Raw genomic sequence first — 24001 nt, forward strand, 5'->3', positions numbered from 1 at the left:
TAAACTCCAGTCAGGCTTTATTATGTCTCTCCTCTCAGCAGTGGCGTCTTCCTGGGTCTCCTACCATAGACCCCCCTTTCATTGAGTTGGCGACGAATGGTGCGAGTTGAAACTGTTGTACCTTGTGTCTGAAGGTCAGCTTGAATCTGTTTGGCAGTTGATCGAGGTGCTTTCTCTACCATTCAAACAATCTTTTGCTGCAATATTCGATTAAGTTTTCTCTTGCGGCCACGTCCAGGGAGGTTAGCTACAGTGACCTGGGCCTTAAACTTTTTGATAACATTGTGTACAGTGGACACAAGAACATCAAGATTTCATAATTTTTTCAGCTTTTTTGTTTTGTTCCACTGCAAACAAAATAAATACATATGTGGATACCAAAATATTTTTTATTTCAATAATTTTCTGGTAGAAATGGTGCATTATTTTTGGCCACGACTGTACGTCACACATCACGCAGATTTTTCCATGCAGGTGTATGCTTAATGGGAAGATTGCAATGTTGTACATATGCTTTCACGCCATCACTTCCATTCTGTCTGTTGAGCTTGCAATCGTGCAAATGCATTTGAAGCCACACAGACGCCACCATCTTTTCATCGAGAAAGAAGTGTCATGTGACTGCTCACTCACTATCTATTGGCCGTGGGGAAGTGGGATGACAGCAAAATATCTTGTTTGAAATATTTGAATATTGAATTAATTAAACAGCTCTACTGGCATTATGAATACTGATTACTTGGACTCGGCGAACGAGGCACATCCACTTCAGAAAAAAAGTATGTGTGAAAAAGAAAAACACCGGGTGCAGTGATACCGTAAAGAATGGGAGGCTGATTCATTCTTTATTCGCTGGATGGCTGCAGCCTGTAATTAGTAATGCAACATGAGAAGGTGTCATTCTTGTAATGTGCAACAACCTGCACAACATACTATTTAATTTTTTTTAACCATGTAGAATAGTAGAAACACCAAGAAAGGTCGAAATGGTTGAGTCTAACTCAGAAGGAAATCACGCAGTGTATGCAAGTGAGTACTGGAAGAGTGAACTTAGAAACCACTGTTAAAATGGCAGAGCTGAAGCTTCCTGGATTTTTGTCTGAGCATAATATAAAATTGCGCACTTCTGATCATTTAACTGATGTGCTGAAAGATATTTTAAGGACTTAAAAGTAGCACAAAATGTCAGTCTTGGCCGCAAAAAGGTTACTGCTATCACAAAGCACGTCATTGGTTGCTGTTATTTTGAAGACCTTGCAGAAATTCTCAAAAGCAAGAAATTCAGCATTCTGAATGACAAGTCGACCTACATTGGCAATGCAAAAACTCTTTGTGTACTCTGTAAGGTGAATCCGAGCACATGGTAATTCATATTTGAACGCGGTTTAGCTTTCTACCTTTCGGCCGTTTGCGGATCTACGATCCCGGTGCTGAGGCATATCGTGTTTGCGAGCCTCCGACGTGACAATATAAACAAAGTCTTGTATAAAACAATGTCTTGCCTATTCTCATAGATATAATGAAAATACAAAGAACTATCAGTGATCGGAACGATTTTCATTCATTACAAGTATCTATCTTCTATTACCAACTTTGATACAAAGTCCTCATATACAATGACGTGCCTATCAGGATCCACAGCAGCAGAAATCATTTCATCCATTTCCACTTGGGTAAACGGTTCTCCTAAAGGAAAGAAAAACAGTTCAGTTTGAGTGATTGCTATGTTAAAAAAAAATCCATATCCCACTAATCTTTGCAATTCTTTAACTTCATACTCTTTGTGATACTTCTCCTCTAAAAGGTACGTACACTTGCTCTTTATTCACAAGGTGGAAAAATTGCATGGATTACAAGCAGCTTCAATGTCGGACGAGGCCATTAGAGCCATCAAGCCTGCATAATCCTGCCAATATCTAAGTACAGTACACCCTTAACCGCACTACTTCTAGATACCGTACCTATCAAATCAATTTTTAAACTGTGTCCTGTTTCTGCTCTCGCTACCTTTCCAGGGACACTATATTCCATGCATTTACTACTCTGAGTGAAATACCATGCCTTAGTACCACCCTAACTTTCCTCTTCTTTACTCTGAAACTGTGGGCCCTGGTCGAGTTACTGTGCATTCTGCTGAACAACTCTTTTTCACTTGTTTTTTATCTCACACTTGATTACCTTAAACATCTTGAGCAGACCTCACAATCACCTCCTTTATAATGTAAAAAGTCCTGTCTCCTTCAGCCGATCCTCATAGCTGTCTAGCTAATCCCGGAAGCTTATCTATTAACGACCACCCCTTCCAATCCCCCTCCATCCTCACCCAGCATTGCCGACCACCCCGTCGACATGACTATTTTGGAATGTTCTACTAATATCACACATGTATGAACATAGATTTTCCACATATATACAGGGTGTTTCAAAAAAAAGTGGGCACATACATACATATATTGTATTATGATGACGAGCAACGGTACCCGCCCTACGGGCGGGGCTTCAATTGAGAAGCCCAAATGAAAAGGCAAAATATCAGAAATTGAAGGCTTTTTTATTTTAAACGACTCGTATAAACATCCGTTGAATCATATCACAGCAAATCATCAAAATCTAAACAGAACATGGTGCCCATTTTGAAAAAAGATTGAATTCTGCAAAACGGAAGCGGCTGCTACACGTCTTTCTCAGTCGCACGTTTATGTGTGAATAGTGCGCGCCGAATCTGTAACACGGAAGCGGCCGCTACACCTGTTTCTCAGTCGCTTTGCACACGCTGCCATATTACTTCGGAGCCGCACGTTTATATAGGAAGAGTTCGTCAGGAGTCGATCTCCACTCTCCTGGTACGAATAATTTCAACAAAAGCCACATCACTGTTCATATCGGTAAATATTATTCCATTGTGTTTGGAAAAACTGGAAAATTGCAAAACTTGGAAAAACAATATAGCCTATTTTACTCCAAGGGGTCCCAGGAATAATAATTTTTTAAAAACACCTTTAGAGGCCATTTTTCCCCACAAAGCGGGGGTTGGCCTTTTTCGGGGACCGTGGTTGTTGTTGTCTTTCGGTCCCCTTTTTGAAGCAATGTTTTACGGCCGGATGCCCTTCCTGCCGCCAACCCTTTTTGTCGCCTTTTACGACAAACAGGGAATTACCAGTGAACTGGTACTCAATTAGCCGACCTCGGAAGGATGACAGGCTGAGTCAACCCCCCTGGCGTTAATTCAGCGATCGACCGGGATTCGAACCCAGGATCCTAGGATCCTAAGCCGGCACCCTAGCCGCTAGCCCAACACCAGGAATACCCACCCAAAATATCGTTGCGATCGGTTGAGCCGTTTTTGCGGTACCTTCAAACGAACAGACGGCCATTTGGTGAATTATAGTAAGATGGTGACGGAATTTCTTTTTCGCTCTTTAAGCAATGACAAATAGATGATGACAATGATGACGAATTTCACTTTTCTTTACATAACATTCCAAATCATTTTGCAACGGTTCTTGGCTCGATCTATATTATGAATGCATCTTAGATTCGCTGGATAGCTGAATCACTCGAGCTATTACGGAGATTACAGATGAGTTGCAAGAAAGTTTTGATGCAAATAATTTAAAAAAATTATTTAAGGCGGTTGTGGTGTCGATAATTTTGACCCCCATGGATTGTTATGCAGGGGTGAAATTTGAGGATAAGCTGTCGATGTCTATAAAAAATACTCCAATGGCTCAGCGTTTCAAACAGTCTCTGACAGTCTTGCCTCACAGCAGCCTTCTTGTGGTGGGGCTGTTCTCACTAACGGGTGTAGAGGTGAAAGACGAATCACTGGTGCCTTAAAACCAGTTGCTTGGGGCAGATGGGGTCGTTAGCCTTGGTAGATATAGCTCATCTTGGAGAAGGAAACTCTAAATCCACATCCGCCGCTGCCTTGCGGTGCAGGTTTTAAAACCAATGTCGAAGGATTTAATGGGGGTAAAGGCAGCAATCCTGCTTAAAGGAGGTGGCCGGGGCATTTGATGGCCTGTGAGCTACCTTTGGGCAAGTTGTGCTACCCCCAATTTAGCCTCCCAAACAGGGTTATGTGAAGCCATGGGAACAGATGGTGGATGTGGATGACCATGCAAGCAGGAGGACTTTGATGCAAGGCAGAGGATTCTCTTACGGAGATCATTGGCTAGGATTACTTGTCTAGTATAGACACTGCCCGGAAGAAGGCAACGGCAAACCACATCCATACATGCCAAGAAAACAATCATGCTCAGAAATGCAAGAGATAAGTAAATGAGCCCCACAGGTTTGAAAACATCCAAATGGCTAATGCAGAAGAGCAAAGTGTTTTGACGAGTTGAATTGGCCGCTATGACGGGACGGGATCAAATCTGCGAGTTGATCCAGTCACTGAGGTCGCCATAACTGCAAGCTGAACTTGAGTTTCTCAGCAGTTCACAAAATTGGAACATGGAATATAAGGTTAATGAATCGGGGAAAGTCACATTTAATAAGGCAAGAGATGGAGAGGCCAATAACTGAAATTGTCACATTGTAGACCTATGACAGATAATAGCTGGGTCGGGATTCGAACCCAGGCTAGACAGCTTAGAGGAGAGTGTGCCTCTTGGGCTGGCCATCTTGTCACCCTCATATTTCTCTTAACTTCATATTTCCTTCGTGTTGCGTCACAATGTTTAATCGATTAATGACAGTTATTGAAATTATAGCATTAACTTCATATTTCACATACTGCATATTTAGAATATACTACAACTACTCTGTGTTTATTACTTGCAAAATCGAAGATTTTTCAAGTATAAATTAGTTGGTCTTGTGCGTTACTTGGCAAAAAAAAAAAAAAAAAAAATTTGCAAGTATGTTGATCACTCTGGTTTGTGTGTTTGTGTTTGTTACTTGGCAAGAAAAAAAAATTTGCAAGTATGTTAATCACTCTGGTTCATGTGTGTTTGTGTTTGTTACTTGGCAACAACAAAAAAAAATTTGCAAGTATGTTGATCACTCCGGTTTGTGTGTGTGTGTGTGTGTGTGTGTGTGTGTGTGTGTGTGTGTGTGTGTGTGTGTGTGTGTGTGTGTGTGTGTGTGTGTGTGTGTGTGTGTGTGTGTGTGTGTGTGTGTGTGTGTGTGTGTGTGTGTGTGTGTTTGTTTGTCTGTCCGCTCACTTATACTTGCCTGCAGGTCACAATTTTAAACCGATCTTCACGAAACTTTACCCAATGGTAGAGTTCGTGGTCCAACAAAATGTGATATATTTTTGGGGACAAAAGGTCAAAATAGGCCAAAGGTCAACCACTTTTTTCAAATTTCTAAAATCCTCAATTTTCATCCGATTGACTTGAAATTTGAATAGGATATACATGTCGGCGAATTGAATTCAACCACCAACTATTTTTGAGATCAGCTTGGGCCAAAAGGTCAACCTAGGCCAAAGGTCAACCACTGTTTTTAAATTTCTAAAATCCTCAATTTTCATCCGATTGACTTGAAATTTGAAGAGGATTGACATATCGGCTAACTGAATTCAACCACCAACTATTTTTGAGATTAGCTTCGACCAAAAGGTCAACATAGGCCAAAGGTCAACCACTTTTTTCAAATTTCTAAAATCCTCAATTTTCATCCGATTGACTTGAAATTTGAATAGGATTTTCATATCAGCCAACTGAATTCAACCACCAACTATTTTTGAGGTTAAAAGGATGCTCCACTGAGTGCCATTCCACTTTGTTCTGTTTTGCCAAGTGTCGCTCTATGAGTGATTTTTCATTCTGTCTGTTTGTCTGTCAATCATCTAATGGTCACGATTTTAACTGATCTTCACAAAACTTCACCAAACGGTAGACTTGCGGACTTGCGGCTTGTGGACTTCCTCTCTGGTCGTAGTCAACGTGTGGCCCTGAATGGATTTCTCTCATCTCCCCTTCCTGTTCAGGCTGGAGTTCCCCAAGGCAGTGTGCTGGGCCCTGTACTTTTTCTGGTCTTTATCAATGATCTCTCCGACTCTCTGGAAAATCCTCTCTATATCTTTGCTGATGACTCCACTCTCTGCCGCTCCATTCCTCTTCCCTCAGATCGGCAGTCTGCAGCCTCCTCACTCTCTGAAGACCTGGACAAAATCACAGACTGGTCAAACAAGTGGAACATGTCTTTCAATCCTGACAAATCTCACACTCTTACAATGTCTCTCCGAAAAGATCGACTGGACAACCCTCCCATCTACTTTCTCAACAATCCTCTCCAAGAAGTTCTGTCGCTCAAGCTTTTGGGTCTCACTATCTGCCATGATCTTTCTTGGGAAAACCACATTTCCAAGCTGGCCTGCAAAGCCAGTCGCCGACTGGGCATCCTCCGTCGTGCGAAGTCCTTCCTAGGCACACCTGAGCTCCTCACCACATACAAGGCTTTCATCCGCAGCTCAATGGAATACTGTTCTCCCCTATGGGCCGGTGCTCCTGCCTCACACCTAGCTCGGCTTCACGCTGTTGAAACCAAAGCTTTCAGAATCATTGGAATCTCACGCGATGAAGCTATCTCTGAGGGCCTTTCACTCACTCACCGCAGGCAGGTAGGTGGTCTTTCTGTCTTCTACTGACTCCTCTCCGGCCTTGCTCCCCCATCTCTCTCTGTGCTCTGTCCCCCAAATATTCCTGCAGGTCGCACAAGATCTGCCAGCAAGCCTCTGATGGTTAAACTGCCGAAATCTCGGCTCTCTGCTCACCTTCACTCCTTCATTCCTCTTTTCTCCCGCCTCTGGAACAAACTCCCACACTCCCTTCAATCCCACTCCTCCCTCCAGGTCTTTAAAACAGCTGTTCACCACCATCTCTTATCTTCCCCCATCCAAAACCTTGATCTTTTCTACCCCCACTAATTCACCCCAGATCCACGTTGTTGTTTGTTGTTTGTTGTTGTTTGTTGTTTGTTGTTGTTGTTTGTAATTGTTGTTTTGTAATTGTTGTTGTTTGTAATTCCAACTTCTTTCCTGGTAGTCCTGGCAGTGTCCATATGTTTTATGCCTCTCCCACCCCCTTTCCCATGCCTCCCCCCAAAGCCATCTCCCTCCCACAGATCTCTCGATGTCTCCATGTCTCTCGGTTCCTGCTCTCAAATGTTGTGTTTGTATCCTTCCCCCTCTCTCCCCATCTTGTCTACCGCTCCCGATGTTATTTGTTTTATGTGTCGGTGTGTCGGTTTGTCGCTTTGTCTTTCTGTGTGATAAATGTTCGCTCTTTCACGAGCCTCGATCTTGTATACAAAAAAAAAGAAAAAAAAAAGTTGGTCATAAGGAAAAAGCACATTGATTTTGAGGTCATAGGTCATCTTCAGGTCAAATTTCTGAAATTGGCATTTATCCTCCGACTGACTTGAAAGTTGAACAGCCTTTGCATATCTAGTCACTCAATTGTTAAATCAACTATTTTTGAGGTCAAAAGGTCAAAGATCAAACTTTTAAAATCAATTTTCATCTGAAAAATCATCAATTTCCATCCAATTGCACCGAGCTTTGATTATGATCGTCAATTTAAATCCTAAAGAGATGGACAATTTGATGCTTCCAAAACAACTTTTTTGGGGTGGGGGGGGGGGGGGGAGGGGATTTTGCAACACTCTACACAATGTCCGTGTTTATTTATTCGTTAGCGGCCTGTGGCTGCTAGATGCATCATTTTCTGGGGTCGTGGCTGCATCATTTTCTGGGGTCGTGGCTGCATCATTTTCTGGGGTCGTGGCTGCACTGCTGATGCAACACCCCCTTACAAGCTAGCTGGTGCTCATTTTGCTGACCTCGGAAAGATGCCAGGCTGAGTCAACCCACCTGGTGTTAATTCAATGGAACGATAACAACAACAACAACAACAGGCATTCTCAGGCCATTTTCCATGCAAGAGCAGGGGTTAGCCTTGCGGTCCCCATGACAATCTTCTCCATTTTGCCCTATTTTCTGCATCTCCCCTTGTTAACCCCCTTGCCCGCATTTCTTCTTCCACCATCTTTAGCCAAGTCTTTCTCGGTCTTCCCCGTCCTCTACTTCCTTCTACATTCATTTCCATCATTCTTCTCAACCAGTCACTTTCATCCTTCCTCAACACATGACCAAACCATCTCAAACTGTTTCTCTTCACAGCATCCATCGCAGGCTCTATTCCCATCATCTTTCGCAATTCATCATTTGTCTTCCTCTCTCTCAACGATACTCCACACATCCACCGAACCATTCGCATTTCCACCCTTTCCAGCCTTCGTTGCTGCTCTACATTCATGACCCATGTCTCGCTCCCATAAATCATAACACTTCTCACACATGCAGCATACACCTTTCCCTTCAGCTTCAACGCCACTCCCCTCCTCATCAGCACGCCACTCAGTTCCCGAAACTTCTTCCATGCACATCTCACTCCAGCAACCGTTGCCGAGTCTGATCCACCTTCTCCATTCAGCATGTCTCCGAGGTAGCAAAATGTTTTCACACCTTCCAGCTTCACGCCGTCTCCAAGATCCAACTCAACATTTCCTCCATCTGCAGCTCCCTCTGTGCACACCTTACACGTGAATGTAGCTGCCACACTGGTTAATGACCCTCTCAAACCACTACATTTTTGATGAACCCACTCAGCGCACATTGTACATGAATTGTGCGTGCTCCTCACCGTGAATTGTGCGTGCTCCTCACCGTGAAAGCGTGAATTGTGCGTGAATTGTGCGAATGAATGATCGTTTTAAGGCCATTTTCCCCGCTCGAGCAGGGGTTAGCCTTGTGGGGCCCCATGACAATCATGGTTCCCTGTTTGAGGCAATGTTTTTATGGCCGGATGCCCTTCCTGGCGCCAACCCTTTGTCGCCTCTTACGATGTGCAGGGGTACAGTGTACCTATTCTAAATCGGGGTACACACCGGGATCATTCATCCCAGCAAGCTGGTACTCAATTTGCCGACCTCGGAAGGATGACAGGCTGAGTCAACCCCTCTGGTGTTAATTCAGCGATCGACCGGGATTCGAACCCAGGATCCTAGGATCCCAAGCCGGCACCCTAACCGCTAAGCCAACACCAGGCTAGTATGTAGCCAACACCAGCGCACATTGTACATTGAATGGAATTCACTCCGACACCCTTCCTGCACACAGCACACGGCCACTTCCCAGTTCTTTCCACCTCACCACATGCTTTACCACTTGCCATCACCTTCGTCTTTCCGATATTCACCTTCAGACCTTTTGTCTCCATACATTCCTTCCACTTGTTCATCTTCTCCTTCAGTCCATCCATACTTTCTGCAATCAACACCAGATCATCTGCATACAACAACTCCCACGGTAAGCCCTCCTTTATGTTCCGAGCCAGCACCTCCATCATAGCTACAAATAGTAGGGGAACTAGTACCGACCCCTGATGCACTTCCACCTTCACCTCAAACTCACCACTGTTCCCGTCCTTCATCCTTACAGCTGTGCACGCTCTTTTGTACATTGCCATCACTACTCTGATCAACCATTCCTCCACTCCTAACTTCCTCAATGCCCATGTCACTACTTCACGTGGAACCCTATCGAATGCTTTCTCCAGATCAACAAACCCAAGAAAAACCTCTTCCTCTTCTCCATGTACTTCTCCTGCAACTGCCTCACAATAAAGAGCGCGTCTGTCGTTCCTCTTCCTGGCATAAATCCAAACTGCATTTCGTCGATCTTCACTTTCTTCCTTATCCTCCTCTCCAACACCCTTTCCAATACCTTCATTCCATGCTCCAATAACTTTATCGCTCGGTACGAGCCTCAGTTCCCAATCTACTGGAATGCGGCCTTCTTTCACCACCAGATTACAGATCTCTGTCATTCTCTTCACATCCCAACTTCCTGCTGCCTTCAACATATCTCCCACAACTCCCGTCGGCCCTCTCGCTTTTCTACTCTTCATTGCTTTTATCACTTCCTCAACTTCGTTCTCGGTTATCTTCTCTGCCGGTCCTAAAACTGGGTTACTCTCATTGTTGCCATCCCATTCATTCTCTGCATTCAACAGCATTTCCATTTCATTTCATCCATTTCATTTCCATTCATTCATTCATCTATTCATTCATCATTCAATGGCACGATAGGGGGCTTGAAACTCAAGATCCGAGGATGTTAAGCCAGCTGCCTTAACTGTTAAGCCAACGCCAGGCTAACTAATAACTACTGTGTGTGAAAGAATGTGATGGTTCTGCAGACCTTTTCCCCCTTTTCCTTTTTCTTCTTGTCTCTTTCCTCTTTCCATGTCTTCAATGATTAATTAAGATTTACTCGTCCATATCGGAAAAAAAATCTACATTCCACAATCTTGCTTTTTATTAGGTTTCTTCATTTGACAATGTACAAAAGGAACTGTGTAACGATTTGTTTTCTACTAGTTTGCATGAAACAATTTTTTTCTTCACTGTTTAATATAGAAACATTTTTACTTGCAAAATCGAAGATTTTTCAAGTATATTGGTCGGTTGCGTTTGTGGTTCTGTCTGTTTGTTTGTTTGCTTGCTTGTTGTGTCTGTTTGTCACCGGCCTACAGGTCAAAATTCTAAACCGATCGTGACGAAACTTTACCAAGTTGTATTGGTCGTCCCAATTGAGAAGACTATTGATTTTGAGGTCAAAGGTCATCTGGAGGTCAAATTTCTAAAATCGCCATTTTAAATCCGATTGACTGGAAAATTGAATAGCATTTGTATATTGTCACTAAATTGGGAAATGAACTATTTTTGAGGTCAAAAGGTCAAAGGTCAACTCAAGGGCTATTTTTATAATCATCAATTTTCATCTAAAAAGCCATCAATTTTCATCCAATTGACTTGAAAATTAAACAGCATTTGCACATGGAGTCAATAAATAGGGAAACCAACTATTTTTGAGGTCAAAGGTCAACTCAAGGTCAACCTTCCAAAATCATCATTTTTCTTCTGAAAAATCATCACTTTTCTTCCTATTGACCCAAGCTTTGATCAAGATTGTCAATTTTAATCTTGATGAAATAGACAATTTGCTGTATCAATGGAATTTTTTTTTCTTGGGGAGGGGGGGGGGACGGATTTTGCAAGTATCGTGCTCCACATGACGGCTTCTTGTTTTATTGTTTGTTTGAAATGTGGAAAACAACAACAACAACTATTACTATGACTACTACTACTATTACTACTACTACTACTACTACTACTATTAGAAACCCAGTTGCAGACAAGCCATTTTCAATCGATCCAAATCTTTCCTTGGAAAAAAAATAATTAAGAGCTACTCACACTCTACGAGGCTTTTGTCTGTAGCTCAATGGAGTACTGCTCTTCCTTATGGGCTGGCACCCCAGCATCACAATTGTCTCTGCTGGAGTCTGTGGAATCTAAAGCTTTCAACATTACTGGAATGTCCGATGACGAGTCTGAAGCACAAGATCTGTTGCTTTCATATTGCAGACAGGTCAGTGTGGGACTGTGGGCCTCTGTTTTTGACCGCATCTTCTCCACTATTGTTCTCTCTGTTCTCTCCATCCTCTGACCCTCCCAAATAACTACAGGAATGCACACATTCTTCCAGTAACCCTCCCCTGGCTAAACTTCCAAAATCCAGGCTGTCTGCACACCTTAACTTCTCCCGCCTCTAAAACTTAACCTCTCCTACTAACTTATCTCGCCTTGTGTCATCCCCATCCTGATCCATGATCTTTATAACCCCCCCCCCCCCCCTTTAATCTCTCCCAGCCCAACCCTCTACCTTGCTGATTTAAGTGCTTTCTCTGTCTTTCACGTTCATTCCCGTTCTCTGTCTCTCTTGTCCATTCTTGTTCTCTGACTCTCGTTCTCTGCCTCTCTCGTCTTTTCCCTCTCTAGTTTCCTCTCCAGTCCCCTCTATCTCTCCATCTCCTTTCCTATTCAGTTATTCCCTTGCCGGTTGTGTCCAATTATTCCCCCCTACCCCATTCAACCTTGCTCTTTCATGAGCCTTGCTCTTGCAGAGAAAAAATTCTTTCTAAGGAGATTGTACTTTTACCAGTGTGTGCAGAATTGTTTTTGCTAAAGCGTAAGCAAAGTACCTCCTTGCATCATGTACTGAATAAGTTCTTCAGGGGTGAGATATCCTTTATCATCCTGATCCAAAACCTGCAATGATATCCAATGCCGTAGAAAAAGGAAAAAAGTTTATAGTTATGATTGACCACAAAAAGGGCAAATTGCAATACAGGTAAATATAAACACTTGATTATTTATATAAAATGCTGTTGTGTTGATTTGTAAGAGAACAGTGTTGCTATCACTTTTTGTCATGACGAAATAAAGGGGGAAAATAAGGGGTCATTTTCATATTACATCCGCAGACATGAGAAAAGGAGAGAGGGGGAAGGTTTTATACAAGATTGAGGCTCATGTAAGAGCAAAGTGTCTGAGGACATGAACTGACAGTCAGGTGCTGGGGTAACTATGACATAATAAGCAAATTAATTAACTTTAGGTGTACAGAGGGCAAGTAGAGCAATACGAAAAGTGAGAATATAAATCTGAGAATCTATCGACCTGAAACCTGCCGAAAAGGGGCCTGGTGATAGAGTGCGCCAAAAGGGAGTACACAGTTTTCACTCCCTTTGTTTTCTTGTTTGTTGGTTTGTTTGTTTGTCTGGGCGATATCTTAGCCATCCTCTTTGGCATACTAAATCGTGGCTCGTGCAAGAGCTAACACATAGAACATATAATAAATGGAGCGGGAGACAAGAGAGGGAGAGAGACGGGAGCACAACAGCAGAGAAGAGGGACATCAGGAGATCTGTAGAAGAGGGGGGGCTAGGGTGGAGTACACAGGATAAACACTATGGACACTACAAGGACTTTCAGGAAAGAAAATGGAATTTGAAGGAGTTGGGTTGGGGTGAATTAAATGGGTAGAAAAGATCAAGGTTTTGCATGGGGGAAGATAAGAGATGGTGGTGAACAGCAGTTTTAAAGACCTGAAGGGAGGAGTGGGATTGAAGAGAGTGAGGGAGTTTGTTCCAGAGGCGGGGAAAAAGAGGAATTAAAGAGTGAAGGTGAACAGAGAGTCTTGATTTTGGCTGTTTCACCAGAAGAGAGTTGCTGACAGATCTTGTGCGTTCTGCAGGAATATTTGGGGGACAGAGCACAGACAGAGCAGGTGGTGTAAGGCCGGAGAGGAGTCGGTAGAAGACAGAAAGACTGCCAACCTACCTGTGGGGAGACAATGAAAGGCCCTCAGAATCGGCTTCATCACAGGAGATACCAACGATTCTAAAAGCTTTGGTTTCTACAGTGTGAAGCCGAGCTAGGTGTGAGGCAGGAGCACCAGCCCAGAGGGGAGAGCAGTATTCCATCAAGCTGCGGATGAAAGTTTTGTATGTGGTGAGAAGCTCAGTAGTACCAAGGAAGGACTTCGCACGACGGAGGATGCCCAGTTGGCGACTGGCTTTGGCGGCCAGCTTTGAAATGTGGTTTTCCCAGGAAGGATTATGGCAGATAGAAGAACCACCTTTAGAGGCCATTTTTCCCCACAGAGCAGGGGTTGGCCTTTTTTGGGCACCTTGGTCCCCTTTTTGAAGCAATGTTTTATGGCCGGATGCCCTTCCTGCCACCAACCCTGTTGGTCGCCCCTTGCTACACACAGGGAATTGAACTGGTACTCAATTTGCCGACCTCGGAAGGATGACAGGCTGAGTCAACCCCCCGGCGTTAATTCAGCGATCGACCGGGATTCAAACCCAGGATCCTAGGATCCCAAGCTGGCACCCTAACCGCTAAGCCAACACCAGGCTAACACCAGATAGTGAGACCAGGCTAACACCAGGCACACCGCATGTGCGAAAAGTCTCACTCGCATTCATACATCATTTAGAAAATCCTGCATTGGTGAGACACCCTGTTCCTTAAAAAAGCAAACAACTGAGTTAATATCAATGATGCTTACTAAAAAAAAGGGAGTTTGACAATGTATTTGTATGAAATGCAACAATAGTCTTTTGTTAAGGATCCGTCACTTCCACCTTTGATGTTATTATGTACTTGTAGGATTTTTAGTTTCAGGTAATATTGTTGTTAAGATTTTTCTGTGAAATGGAGATGACTTTAGTAAAATGTGAAAATAAATGTTTGTGAAGGAAAAAGGAAGTCGTGGCAAATAGGCCGGAAGAGGATAAAGAAAAAGTCGGCAGAGAGAGGAGGAGACGGCCATGAGAGAGATACAGCCGTAAAGTCGCATCGGGGCTGTGAGCGGACTTTTTTGATATTGGTCGCAAATGAGTTGAGGCTTCCCAGGGGAGGGATTGCCCGCGACATTGTCCTATATTGCAATCGCAATTAAACCTGCATCTCAGTTTTATCACCAAGTGTGAGTTATTGTTAGAGAGAAATCTAATGCCTCCATTACAGGCAGATACGTCATTTTGTCCTCGAAGGGGCTGTCCGCTTGGTGCATCTTGTTTTGTCGTTGGGATTCCCATATCGACATCATATGGGAATGCTGTGACATTCACAGCGATAACCACTCTGTCACAGGAATCCATTTCCTGGGCAATCCGAAAGTTCACTAGTGACTGTTGTTCGCCAACGTTCGCTCCAGACCGCAAATAGCCTGGCTCCTTCTTGTCCGACTCACTCGCTCCGCCTTCTTTTCCTCTTCTTCCTCTTCGTCGTCCTGTTCCTGTTTCATTTAAAACATTAACTTTTAACTTTTGAAAATAGAACTATCTATTCCCTTTAAATGACAACAATAATAATACATGGAATCAGAAATGTTTACAATGGATGAAAACCACCACAACGGAAGTGACGAATCCGTAACAACGGACATTGGGGAATGTTACATTCCACTCACGTTTGTCATATCGTGAGTTTATTGCTTTGAGAGCATTGGGGGAATAATGGTACCATCACATGTATTGTTCATTTGAGGCAAGTTATATTTTCATTGTACTTTCTTTAACAGTGTTATTATTGTGTATGTGAGAGTTCTTAATACAATTACTTCTTTTGTTCTACAATTGCATTGGTGTGGTTTTACCATGGTTTATTAGAACAAGCAAAATAACAAATCTTTCTGCCACGTTCCCTCTCGAGACTCTGAGGTGCACCGTAACCGGGGTTCGGGGAGGAACACGTCGCACTTTTGTCTTTTGGGAATTTTCAGTCAGTCTTTTGGGTCAGTCAGAAAGGTCAGTCTTTTGGGACTGCCACTGGTAACATGTAACCCAGTGCTACATGCCACATGGTCGGATTGTCGGCGACAAAACCGACATCCCTCACTGGCTTTGCTGGTGTGGAGGGTGACTGTAACACCCTGCCAGGACCAAAAACAACACCTGGCAAAGGGCGGATGAGCTCCCGTAGGGTTCCAATGGCCATCCAGTAAGGAGATGGTGTGTCCTAAAAATCACCCATCCGGTTTGGACCAGTTCAAGTCATACCAAAGACATTAAATGGTACGTGGTGCTTCCTTCGCTGAAAAGGTAGAGCATGGACAATCCCCATCAGTTGGCATCCATGTGGAGGAGGAAATCCCTCTTGAGGAAATGCCCCTCAGTGAGAGTATGGTGAGAAAAGCGGTGCCATTGTTATGACGTCGCTGGTACCCAGAGTATCCTGGGAAGTGATGGCACTTCCCCCAAGGTCAGTGTGTGTGTGTGTGTGTGTGTGTGTGTGTGTGTGTGTGTGTGTGTGTGTGTGTGTGTGTGTGTGTGTGTGTGTGTGTGTGTGTGTGTGTGTGTGTGTGTGTGTGTGTGTGTGTGTGTGTATAAGATAGAGACAGAATTGTGAGGAACAGAAATGAAAAAACCAGATGTGTGTGCTCTATTACTAGCTTTAGCCCAAAAAAAAAAAAAATAGATGTAATCTTGATGGAGGAGTAAACTGTGTCAATACCACAAAGTGCCAAAGTACCAAAGGTACCAAATGCCATTACGAAGTCTCATACAGTCAGCCAATGACTCATTTTTGAAGTGCATTAACAGAGGATTTTAAAATCTTAAAAAACGGGATACATTGTGAATGCTGCAACTTGATGGATGTGTATTTACCTGGAACGCAGCCAAAATTGCATCTCCAGGAATGGGTTTATACCTAGAATAATACGACATTGTAAGCATGTTTAGCAAAAACTGCAGAAAAGTAACGACTTGCTCTAATACACAAAGGGTTGGTGTCTGCTGGATTTGGAGAATGTTTCAAACAAGAATCTGAAATTACACCTACACTTTAAATGTGTTTTGATTCGAAAGTTGTGTTAATTGAATGGGGTGCAATGTGCAGTGTAATGTGAAATTTGTGTGATTTGTATCGCCCCAATAAGTCAAGGGTTTTTATTAAATAAACAAGTGGATTAAACTACAAGTTGGCAAAATTATTTGGATCATGAAATATAATTATCCCAAAATGTGTTGCTCTGCGGCAAAGAAGCATTTTATTGTTTTTGTTATTCCACACCTAAGTTTATATTTGATGATTATGCAAGAGTCACCATGATTCTTTTTATCATTATGCAAGTCTGCATGATTCAAGAGTCCCCACGTACCTTCCTTCTTTTATCATTTTGGTCACTGCAGGGAGAAAGGTTTCCATTTCAATGTACCCTCTTGGTTCTTCGTCTTCCATCTGAAAAGAGTTGAAAACAAAAGAACTCCTTGCAACATGGCGAAATAATTTAGGAGACTCTTAACTTCATTCCATCACTGGACTGGAACATGAAGGTATGGCCTAGCTGCTGTACCTTTGAAATGGATAATCTAAACCCACCGACATCGACCAACAACATTGAAAAACAACACATCACGAGTCACCAAATTGTTTTCATCACGAGTCAATGAAAGCATTTCGAATGAATTTTTCTGTTGATTTATTGGCGATTGCAACAATCATGATGTACCTTGGCTTACACATGACTCTCCTTGGAATGATTTTGATGGACTTCATGTTGAAAACTTTTTGAAGGATTTGACACAATTGGTCAAAGATGCCAATTGCATTTCAGACCATCATGGTGATAAAGCCAATATTCGACCAATTACTCACCCCCTTTACAATACACCCAGAGTCATTGTCTCCCCACCACTTGGTACTTATGAACATTGTCTTCTTATTGTTTCCTCTCCTGACTATCTCTTTTAACGTTCTTCAGGCAGACAGGATAGCCCAAAGAGTGTCCACTGGCCTAGCATCTAGCCTGGATTTGAATTGCTGACCAGCTGTCATCCTTGCATTTCCAAGCAGGGTGATACATCAATGTACGTCCCATATGCTGGCATACATCCCAATGTACGTTCCATGTACCTCAGATGTACGTGTTAAGTTGGGTGTCCCATTTGCTGGCATTGGTTGGTGGACGTTAAAAATCTCATGGTGCCCTTTGCGAAGAGAAGGCAATTTATCACCAGTACCCTGAGCAACTTACAAATTCCTGCCTGGGCTGTGGGTACCAAGTGGTCTGGTCTTCTTGGAGGTTCCTTGATACCACAGGTTGCACTGCTTGCTATCTTAGAGTATGGTTGCTGTCTCAGCAACAGGATTTGTACTGTAAATAAATTGACCAGGCGGTTCGCATGTCACCTTCTTCGATTACCTGCAGTACTAAGCCACGCGCAAATATTGGAAATCTCATCCAAATGCACAGTGTACACGACCACTTTATTTTTGGCAGTAGTGGCAACACTGGCACCCCACCTTGCTCTCCAAATCCTGCCAATGGCATTCAAGGCTACTTTCAATAATGGCTTCCTGACTTCCCCCACTCTTATAATCAGCACGTAGTTCTCAACTCTCGTATCCTCTCCCTTCCCATCCTCACCTTGTCAAGGCCGGAGTGCCACAAGGTAGCATTTTTGACCCAGTCTTGTTTCTCATTTTCATTAGCGATCTCTGATTCTCTGGAGAATCCTGCTCATCTCTTTGCTGATTAATCCACCATTTGTCAGAGCATCTCTCATCCCTCAGTTAGACAGGCAACAGCCTTTTCCCTCTCAACAGACCTTTATCGAACCAGGAGCTTGTCCAACAGCGAGAATATATTTTTGTTTTTAACCCTGACAAATGTCACACTCTCACTGAAATGACAATCTGGTGAACCTTCCCATCTACTTCCTTAACCAACCTCTTGAAGAAGTCCAGGCAGTCAAACTTTTGGCCTCACCATCAGCCATGAACTTTATTTGACAAACCATACAGTCACGCGAAAAAGTAAGTACACCCCATGTAAAGTTTTGACTTTTTCAACATATTTCAACATACAGCTATTTGATCTTCATTTCAACAATATTGATAGATAAAGCTGATATAATATAACAAATATCATGAAACATTTACATTTTGTAGTCCATTGTATAATTTAAATAAACATAAATGCAAATGTCGCATGTGGAAAAAGTAAGTACACCCTTGGCTCCAATAGGTGGTATTGCCCCATTTGGCAGAAACGACCTCAAGTCAGTGTTTCTTATAACTGTCTACCAGTCTCTGACATCGACTGGGAGAAATTTTTGCCCACTCCTCCATGCAGAATTATTTCAGCTGTGCGATGTTTGAGGGGTTTCTTGCATGCACAGCACGTTTCAAATCCCCCCACAACATCTCGATGGGATTTAGATCCGGGCTTTGACTTGGCCATTCCAGAACCCTCCATTTCTTTCTTTTCAGCCATTCCTTGGTGGATTTACTGGTATGTTTAGGGTCATTGTCATGTTGCAAGGTCCACCTTCGGTTGAGCTTCAACTCTCCGACAGATGGCCTCACATTATCCTCAAGCACCCTCTGGTACAATGAAGAATTCATAGTGGATTCTATGATGGTGAGCTGCCCAGGCCCTGATGCAGCAAAGCTGCCCCAAACCATAATATTTCCACCACCATGCTTTACAGTTGGTATCAGGTTCTTGTGGTCAAATGCTGTCTTTGGTTTTTGCAAAACATGTCTTCTGGTACTGTGGCCAAATAGCTCTACCTTTGACTCATCTGTCCAGAGCACATTGTTCCAGAAGTGTTGGTCTTTGCCGAGGTGTTCATTGGCAAACTTTAGTCTTGCCCTGATGTTCTTTCTGGACAGCAAAGGTTTCCTCCTGGCACACCTCCCATGTAGATCAAATTTGTGCAGCCTCTTTCTAATGGTAGACTCGTGCACTTTGACATCAACAGTGGCAAGAGCTACCTGTAGGTCCCGTGATGACATTCTGGGGTTCTTCGATACCTCTTTCAGCATCTTGCGGTCTGCTCTCGGGCTGCACATGCTGGGGCGGTCTGGCCTGAACAAGTTGGCAGTTGTTTGGAATCTTCTCCACTTGTAGATGATCTTCCGGACAGTCGAATGATTGATTTCAAATTGTTTGGAGATCTTTTTAAATCCCTTCCCAGACTTGTAGGCATCTATAACCTTCCTTCTGAAGGCCTCAGAGAGCTCTTTTGATCTAGGCATGGTGACGCCGCACACTTCAACAACAAAGAGCAAACCAAACTAAATGTCTGAGGTTCTAATCATTTGCACCTGAGCTGGTGCACCTGATTCTAATTTTAGGTATTTGAAGTAGTGATAAATGTCGGGGTGTACTTACCTTTTCCACATGCAAAATTTGCATTTATGTTTATTTAAATTATACAATGGACTACAAAATGTAAATAACCACCTTTAGAGGCCATTTTTCCCCGCAAGCGGGGGTTGGCCTTTTTCGGGGACCGTAGTTGTTGTTTTTTGGTCCCCTTTTTGAAGCAATGTTTTACGGCCGGATGCCCTTCCTGACGCCAACCCTTTTTGTCGCCTTTTTACGACAAACAGGGAATTACCAGTGAACTGGTACTCAATTTGCCGACCTCGGAAGGATGACAGGCTGAGTCAACCCCCTGGCGTTAATTCAGCGATTGACCGGGATGACCGGGATGACCGGGAAGACCGGGATACAAAATGTAAATGTTTCATGATATTTGTTATATTATATCACCTTTATCTATCAATATTGTTGAAATTAAGATCAAATAGCTGTATGTTGAAATATGTTGAAAAAGTCAAAACTTTACATGGGGTGTACTTACTTTTTCACATGACTGTATATCCAAGTTGGCCTCCAAAGTAAGCCTCTGACTGGGCATGCAAAGGATTTCCATGGCAAATCTGAACTTTTATCAGCTTACAATGCCTTTATCCACATCTCTATGGGGTACTGCTCTGTCCTTTGAACTGACACCCCTGCCTCACACTTCACACCTGGCACTTCTTGATGCCGTGGAAACCAAAAACCTCAAAATCATGAGAAGCTTCCACGATTAAGCTGAATTCCTCGGCCTGTTGCTCTTGCATCATCGGCAGGTCGGTGGCCTCTCTGCATTTCACTGCCTCCTTTCTGGTCTTGCACCCTCTGCTCTTTCCTGGCTTTTCCACCCCAACTTCCCTACTTCTCCTCAGATTTCTCTAGGGAGCATCTGGTCTACCTAGTAATCCACGCCTGGGGTAACTCTCATGACCGATTCTCACTGCTCAGCTCACTCATTTGTTCCTCTTTTGTCTCGTATGTGGAACCATCTTCCTCAATCGGTTGAATTCCATTCTTCCCTCCAGGGTTTCAAGACAGCTGTTCAAAACCATCTTAGGTCATCCTCCATCCCAAATCATGATATTTTTCCCTCATTAGCCCTTCCCAAGCCCACCCCTTCCATTTGAGGTTATTGTGCTCCCTCCCCCCACCCCCCTCTCATTTTTTTCATTTTTTTCTTTGTTCTCCTTGCTCTCCTTGCTGTGTTATGTTCTGGTCAATTATGTGTTCTAGCTCTTCCATTAGCCTCAACTCTGTATACAAAAAAAACCTCTCCACGTACATTGAAGCTCGGATCATTCAAAACACATCATTAACACATAACAGAAAAATTAGAAGCATTCCTACAACTGAAAACTGTCATAAAATTGCAGTAAAAAAAACAAAACAAACAACGAAAAATAACCAGCCAAATAAATGTCTTTCCCATAATCTTATTTTAAAAATTTTAATTCCTCGAATTGTTTGTCCTGCTTTCACCATTACGCTCACTGCTCGAGATAAAACAAATGTTATTTTGTCACATTTGCTATCTAATCTCAATTCCTGATGTGATGAAATTTTTCTTCCTGATCTGACATCGAATAGCACAGACCCCAAGTATTGAACCACTTTCATAGTCGGATCATTCCAGTTCTCCAATCGTTCGACCCTAATGATGTTTTCATATATATATATATATATATATACAAGGTGTAGGCTCATGGAAGAGCTAGGACACAGAACAGATCAGGACACAACATAACAACGGGAACAGCAGGGGAAAGGGGAAACGCCAATAGCAGGGCGGAGGGAGAAGGTCGACTGAGACGGACAAACAAGTAATGCAAGTAACGATTAGGGGTAGGGGACAACACAAAAGGTAAACAAGATAGATACACAAGGAAAATTTTGAGAAGGGTGGGGTGGTTTAACATGTGTAGAAAAGATCATGGCTTTGGGTGAGGGTCATGGTTCATGACCTGAGATGGTGGTGAAGAGCTGTCTTGAAAGCCTGGAGGGAAGAATTGGATCGAAGAGTGTGTGCAAGGTGCTTCCACAGGTGAGAAAAGAGAGGAATAAATGAGTGGATGTGAGCAGTGGTTCTGGATTTAGGCAGTTTCACTAGGAGGGGGTTGCTAGTGGACCCTGTGTGTCCTGCAGATACCTGGGGGACAGAGCACAGAGAGGGCAAAGGGTGCAAGACCAGAAATTAAGCAGAAGAAGTCAGAGAGACCAGCGACCTGTCGTTGATGGTGAAGTGATGGGCCCATAGACTCAGCTTTGAGTAAATATTTTATTTTTGACCATGACATACTCAAACGTGGAGACTTCATTTTGCTAATAGATGTCTTCGTTGAAGATGCTTTATTTGTATTTAAAAAGAGCATGGAGGGTTAATGCATGAACCTTGGAGTGGTCATGAATAGATGGACACGGGACATGCAATTCCAATTCATGAGCAAGTTTAGTAAGCTACAAAAGTTTAAAAGGTGCAAAAAAAAGTTGCTCTTTCACTCCCTCTCTCTGTTCTCTTCACCCTCTCTTTTGCTCAAGGTCAACTACCATCTGCTTGGAAATCTGCCAACATCACCGCTTTGCACAAAAAAGGTGCAACAACAGATCCTAGCAACGACAGACCAATCAGCCTTCTCCCAATTATCAGCAAAGTCATGGAATCCATCATTGCTTCGGATATGAAATCTTTCCTCTTCTCCAATGGCTTGATCTCTGATCATCAATTTGGTTTCAGACCAGGTCACTCTACTCTGGACATGCTGCTTCTGCTGTCTCAACAATGGATGGAGGTCCTTAATGCCAAACAGGAAATTAGAGCTGTCTCCCTCGACATATCACGTGCCTTCGATACGGTCTGGCACCCTGCTCTGCTCACCAAACTCTCCTCCTTTGGTATCCATGGAAATCTCCACGCATGGCTGGCGGACTTCCTCTCTAGTCGTAGTCAACGTGTGGCCCTGAATGGGTTTCTCTCATCTCCTCTTCCTGTTCAGGCTGGAGTTCCCCAAGGCAGTGTTCTGGGCCCTGTGCTTTTTCTGGTCTTCATCAATGATCTCTCTGACTCTCTTGAAAATCCTCTCTATCTCTTTGCTGATGACTCCACTCTCTGCCGCTCCATTCCTCATCCCTCAGATCGGCAGTCTGCAGCCTCCTCACTCTCTGCAGACCTGGACAAAATCACAGACTGGGCAAACAAGTGGAACATGTCTTTCAATCCTGACAAATCTCACACTCTTACGATGTCTCTCCGAAAAGACCGACTGGACAACCCTCCCATCCACTTTCTGAATAATCCTCTCCAAGAAGTTCTGTCACTCAAGCATTTGGGTTTCACTATTTGCCATGATCTTTCCTGGGAAAACCACATTTACAAGCTGGCCTCCAAAGCCAGTCGCCGACTGGGCATCCTCCGTCGTGCGAAGTCTTTCCTTGGCACACCTGAGCTCCTCACCACATACAAGGCTTTCATCCGCAGCTCAATGGAGTACTGCTCTCCCCTCTGGGCTGGTGCTCCTGCCTCACACCTAGCTCGTCTTCACGCTGTTGAAACCAAAACATTCAGAATCATTGGAATCTCCCGCGATGACGCTATCTCCGAGGGACTTTCACTTACTCACCGCAGGCAGGTTGGTGGTCTTTCCGTCTTCTACCGACTCCTCTCCGGCCTTGCTCCCCCAGCTCTCTCTGGGCTCTGTCCCCCAAATATTCCTACAGGTCGCACAAGATCTGCCTGCAACCCTCTTATGGTTAAACTGCCAAAATCAAGACTCTCTGCTCACCTTCACTCCTTCATTCCTCTTTTCTCCCGCCTCTGGAACAAACTCCCTCACTCTCTTCAATCCCACTCCTCCCTCCAGGTCTTTAAAACGGCTGTTCACCACCATCTCTTATCTTCCCCCATCCAAAACCTTGATCTTTTCTAACCACGCTAATTTCACCCCAAATCCACTTTTTGAGGTGCCGACTTCTTTCCTGGAAGTCCTTGGTGTCCTTTCGTTTTATACCTATCCTTCCCCCCCTCCGCCAGGCCCTCTCCTTCCCACACATCTCCCGATGTCCCTGCTCTCAAATGTTGTGTTTGTGTGCTTCCTCCCCTTCTCTCCCTGTCTTGTCGACCGCTCCCCTTTTTATATACTTTGTTTGCTTGTTTGTTTGATTTGTTTGTTTGATAAATGTTAGCTCTTTCACGAGCCTTGACTCTGCATACAAAAAAAAAAGAAGAAAAAAAAGAAGAAGATGTATGGGGTTTGGGGGATCACATGATGCGCAAGTGGTCGTGAGTTTTCACCTTGAAAGAATGTAAAGGATTAGTATTGTACTAAAGCAGGTACTATTTGCACAATCCAACAGGTATAAATTTCCCTTCCTCCACCACCCCTTATTAGGATAGGTATCTGGAAGTAATGGGAATGACGGCGAGTACCAAGATGTTGGCATCATTATTTAGCCTTCATGGGGTTATGGCCTCCTGCATTG

At 43.5% G+C, this 24001-nt stretch overlaps 1 protein-coding gene across 1 annotated transcript in view; it reads right to left on the reverse strand.

The window, feature by feature from the left end:
• Positions 1 to 814: 814 nt before the first annotated feature.
• Positions 815 to 24001, reverse strand: part of DRC8 (dynein regulatory complex subunit 8) — a 45296-nt gene continuing 22109 nt past the window's right edge. The window contains exons 4-7 of the mRNA XM_078778874.1: positions 16535 to 16614; positions 16041 to 16083; positions 12063 to 12129; positions 815 to 1686 (exon numbers count right to left, since the gene is read on the reverse strand). Of these exons, the coding sequence (XP_078635000.1) occupies positions 1565 to 1686; positions 12063 to 12129; positions 16041 to 16083; positions 16535 to 16614 (312 nt within the window). The 3' untranslated portion in view covers positions 815 to 1564. The remainder of the gene's footprint in view (positions 1687 to 12062; positions 12130 to 16040; positions 16084 to 16534; positions 16615 to 24001) is intronic.

The sequence above is a fragment of the Myxine glutinosa genome, chromosome 5, assembly GCF_964187855.1.
Source record: "Myxine glutinosa chromosome 5, kmMyxGlut1.1, whole genome shotgun sequence".
NCBI classification, from domain to species: domain Eukaryota; kingdom Metazoa; phylum Chordata; class Myxini; order Myxiniformes; family Myxinidae; genus Myxine; species Myxine glutinosa.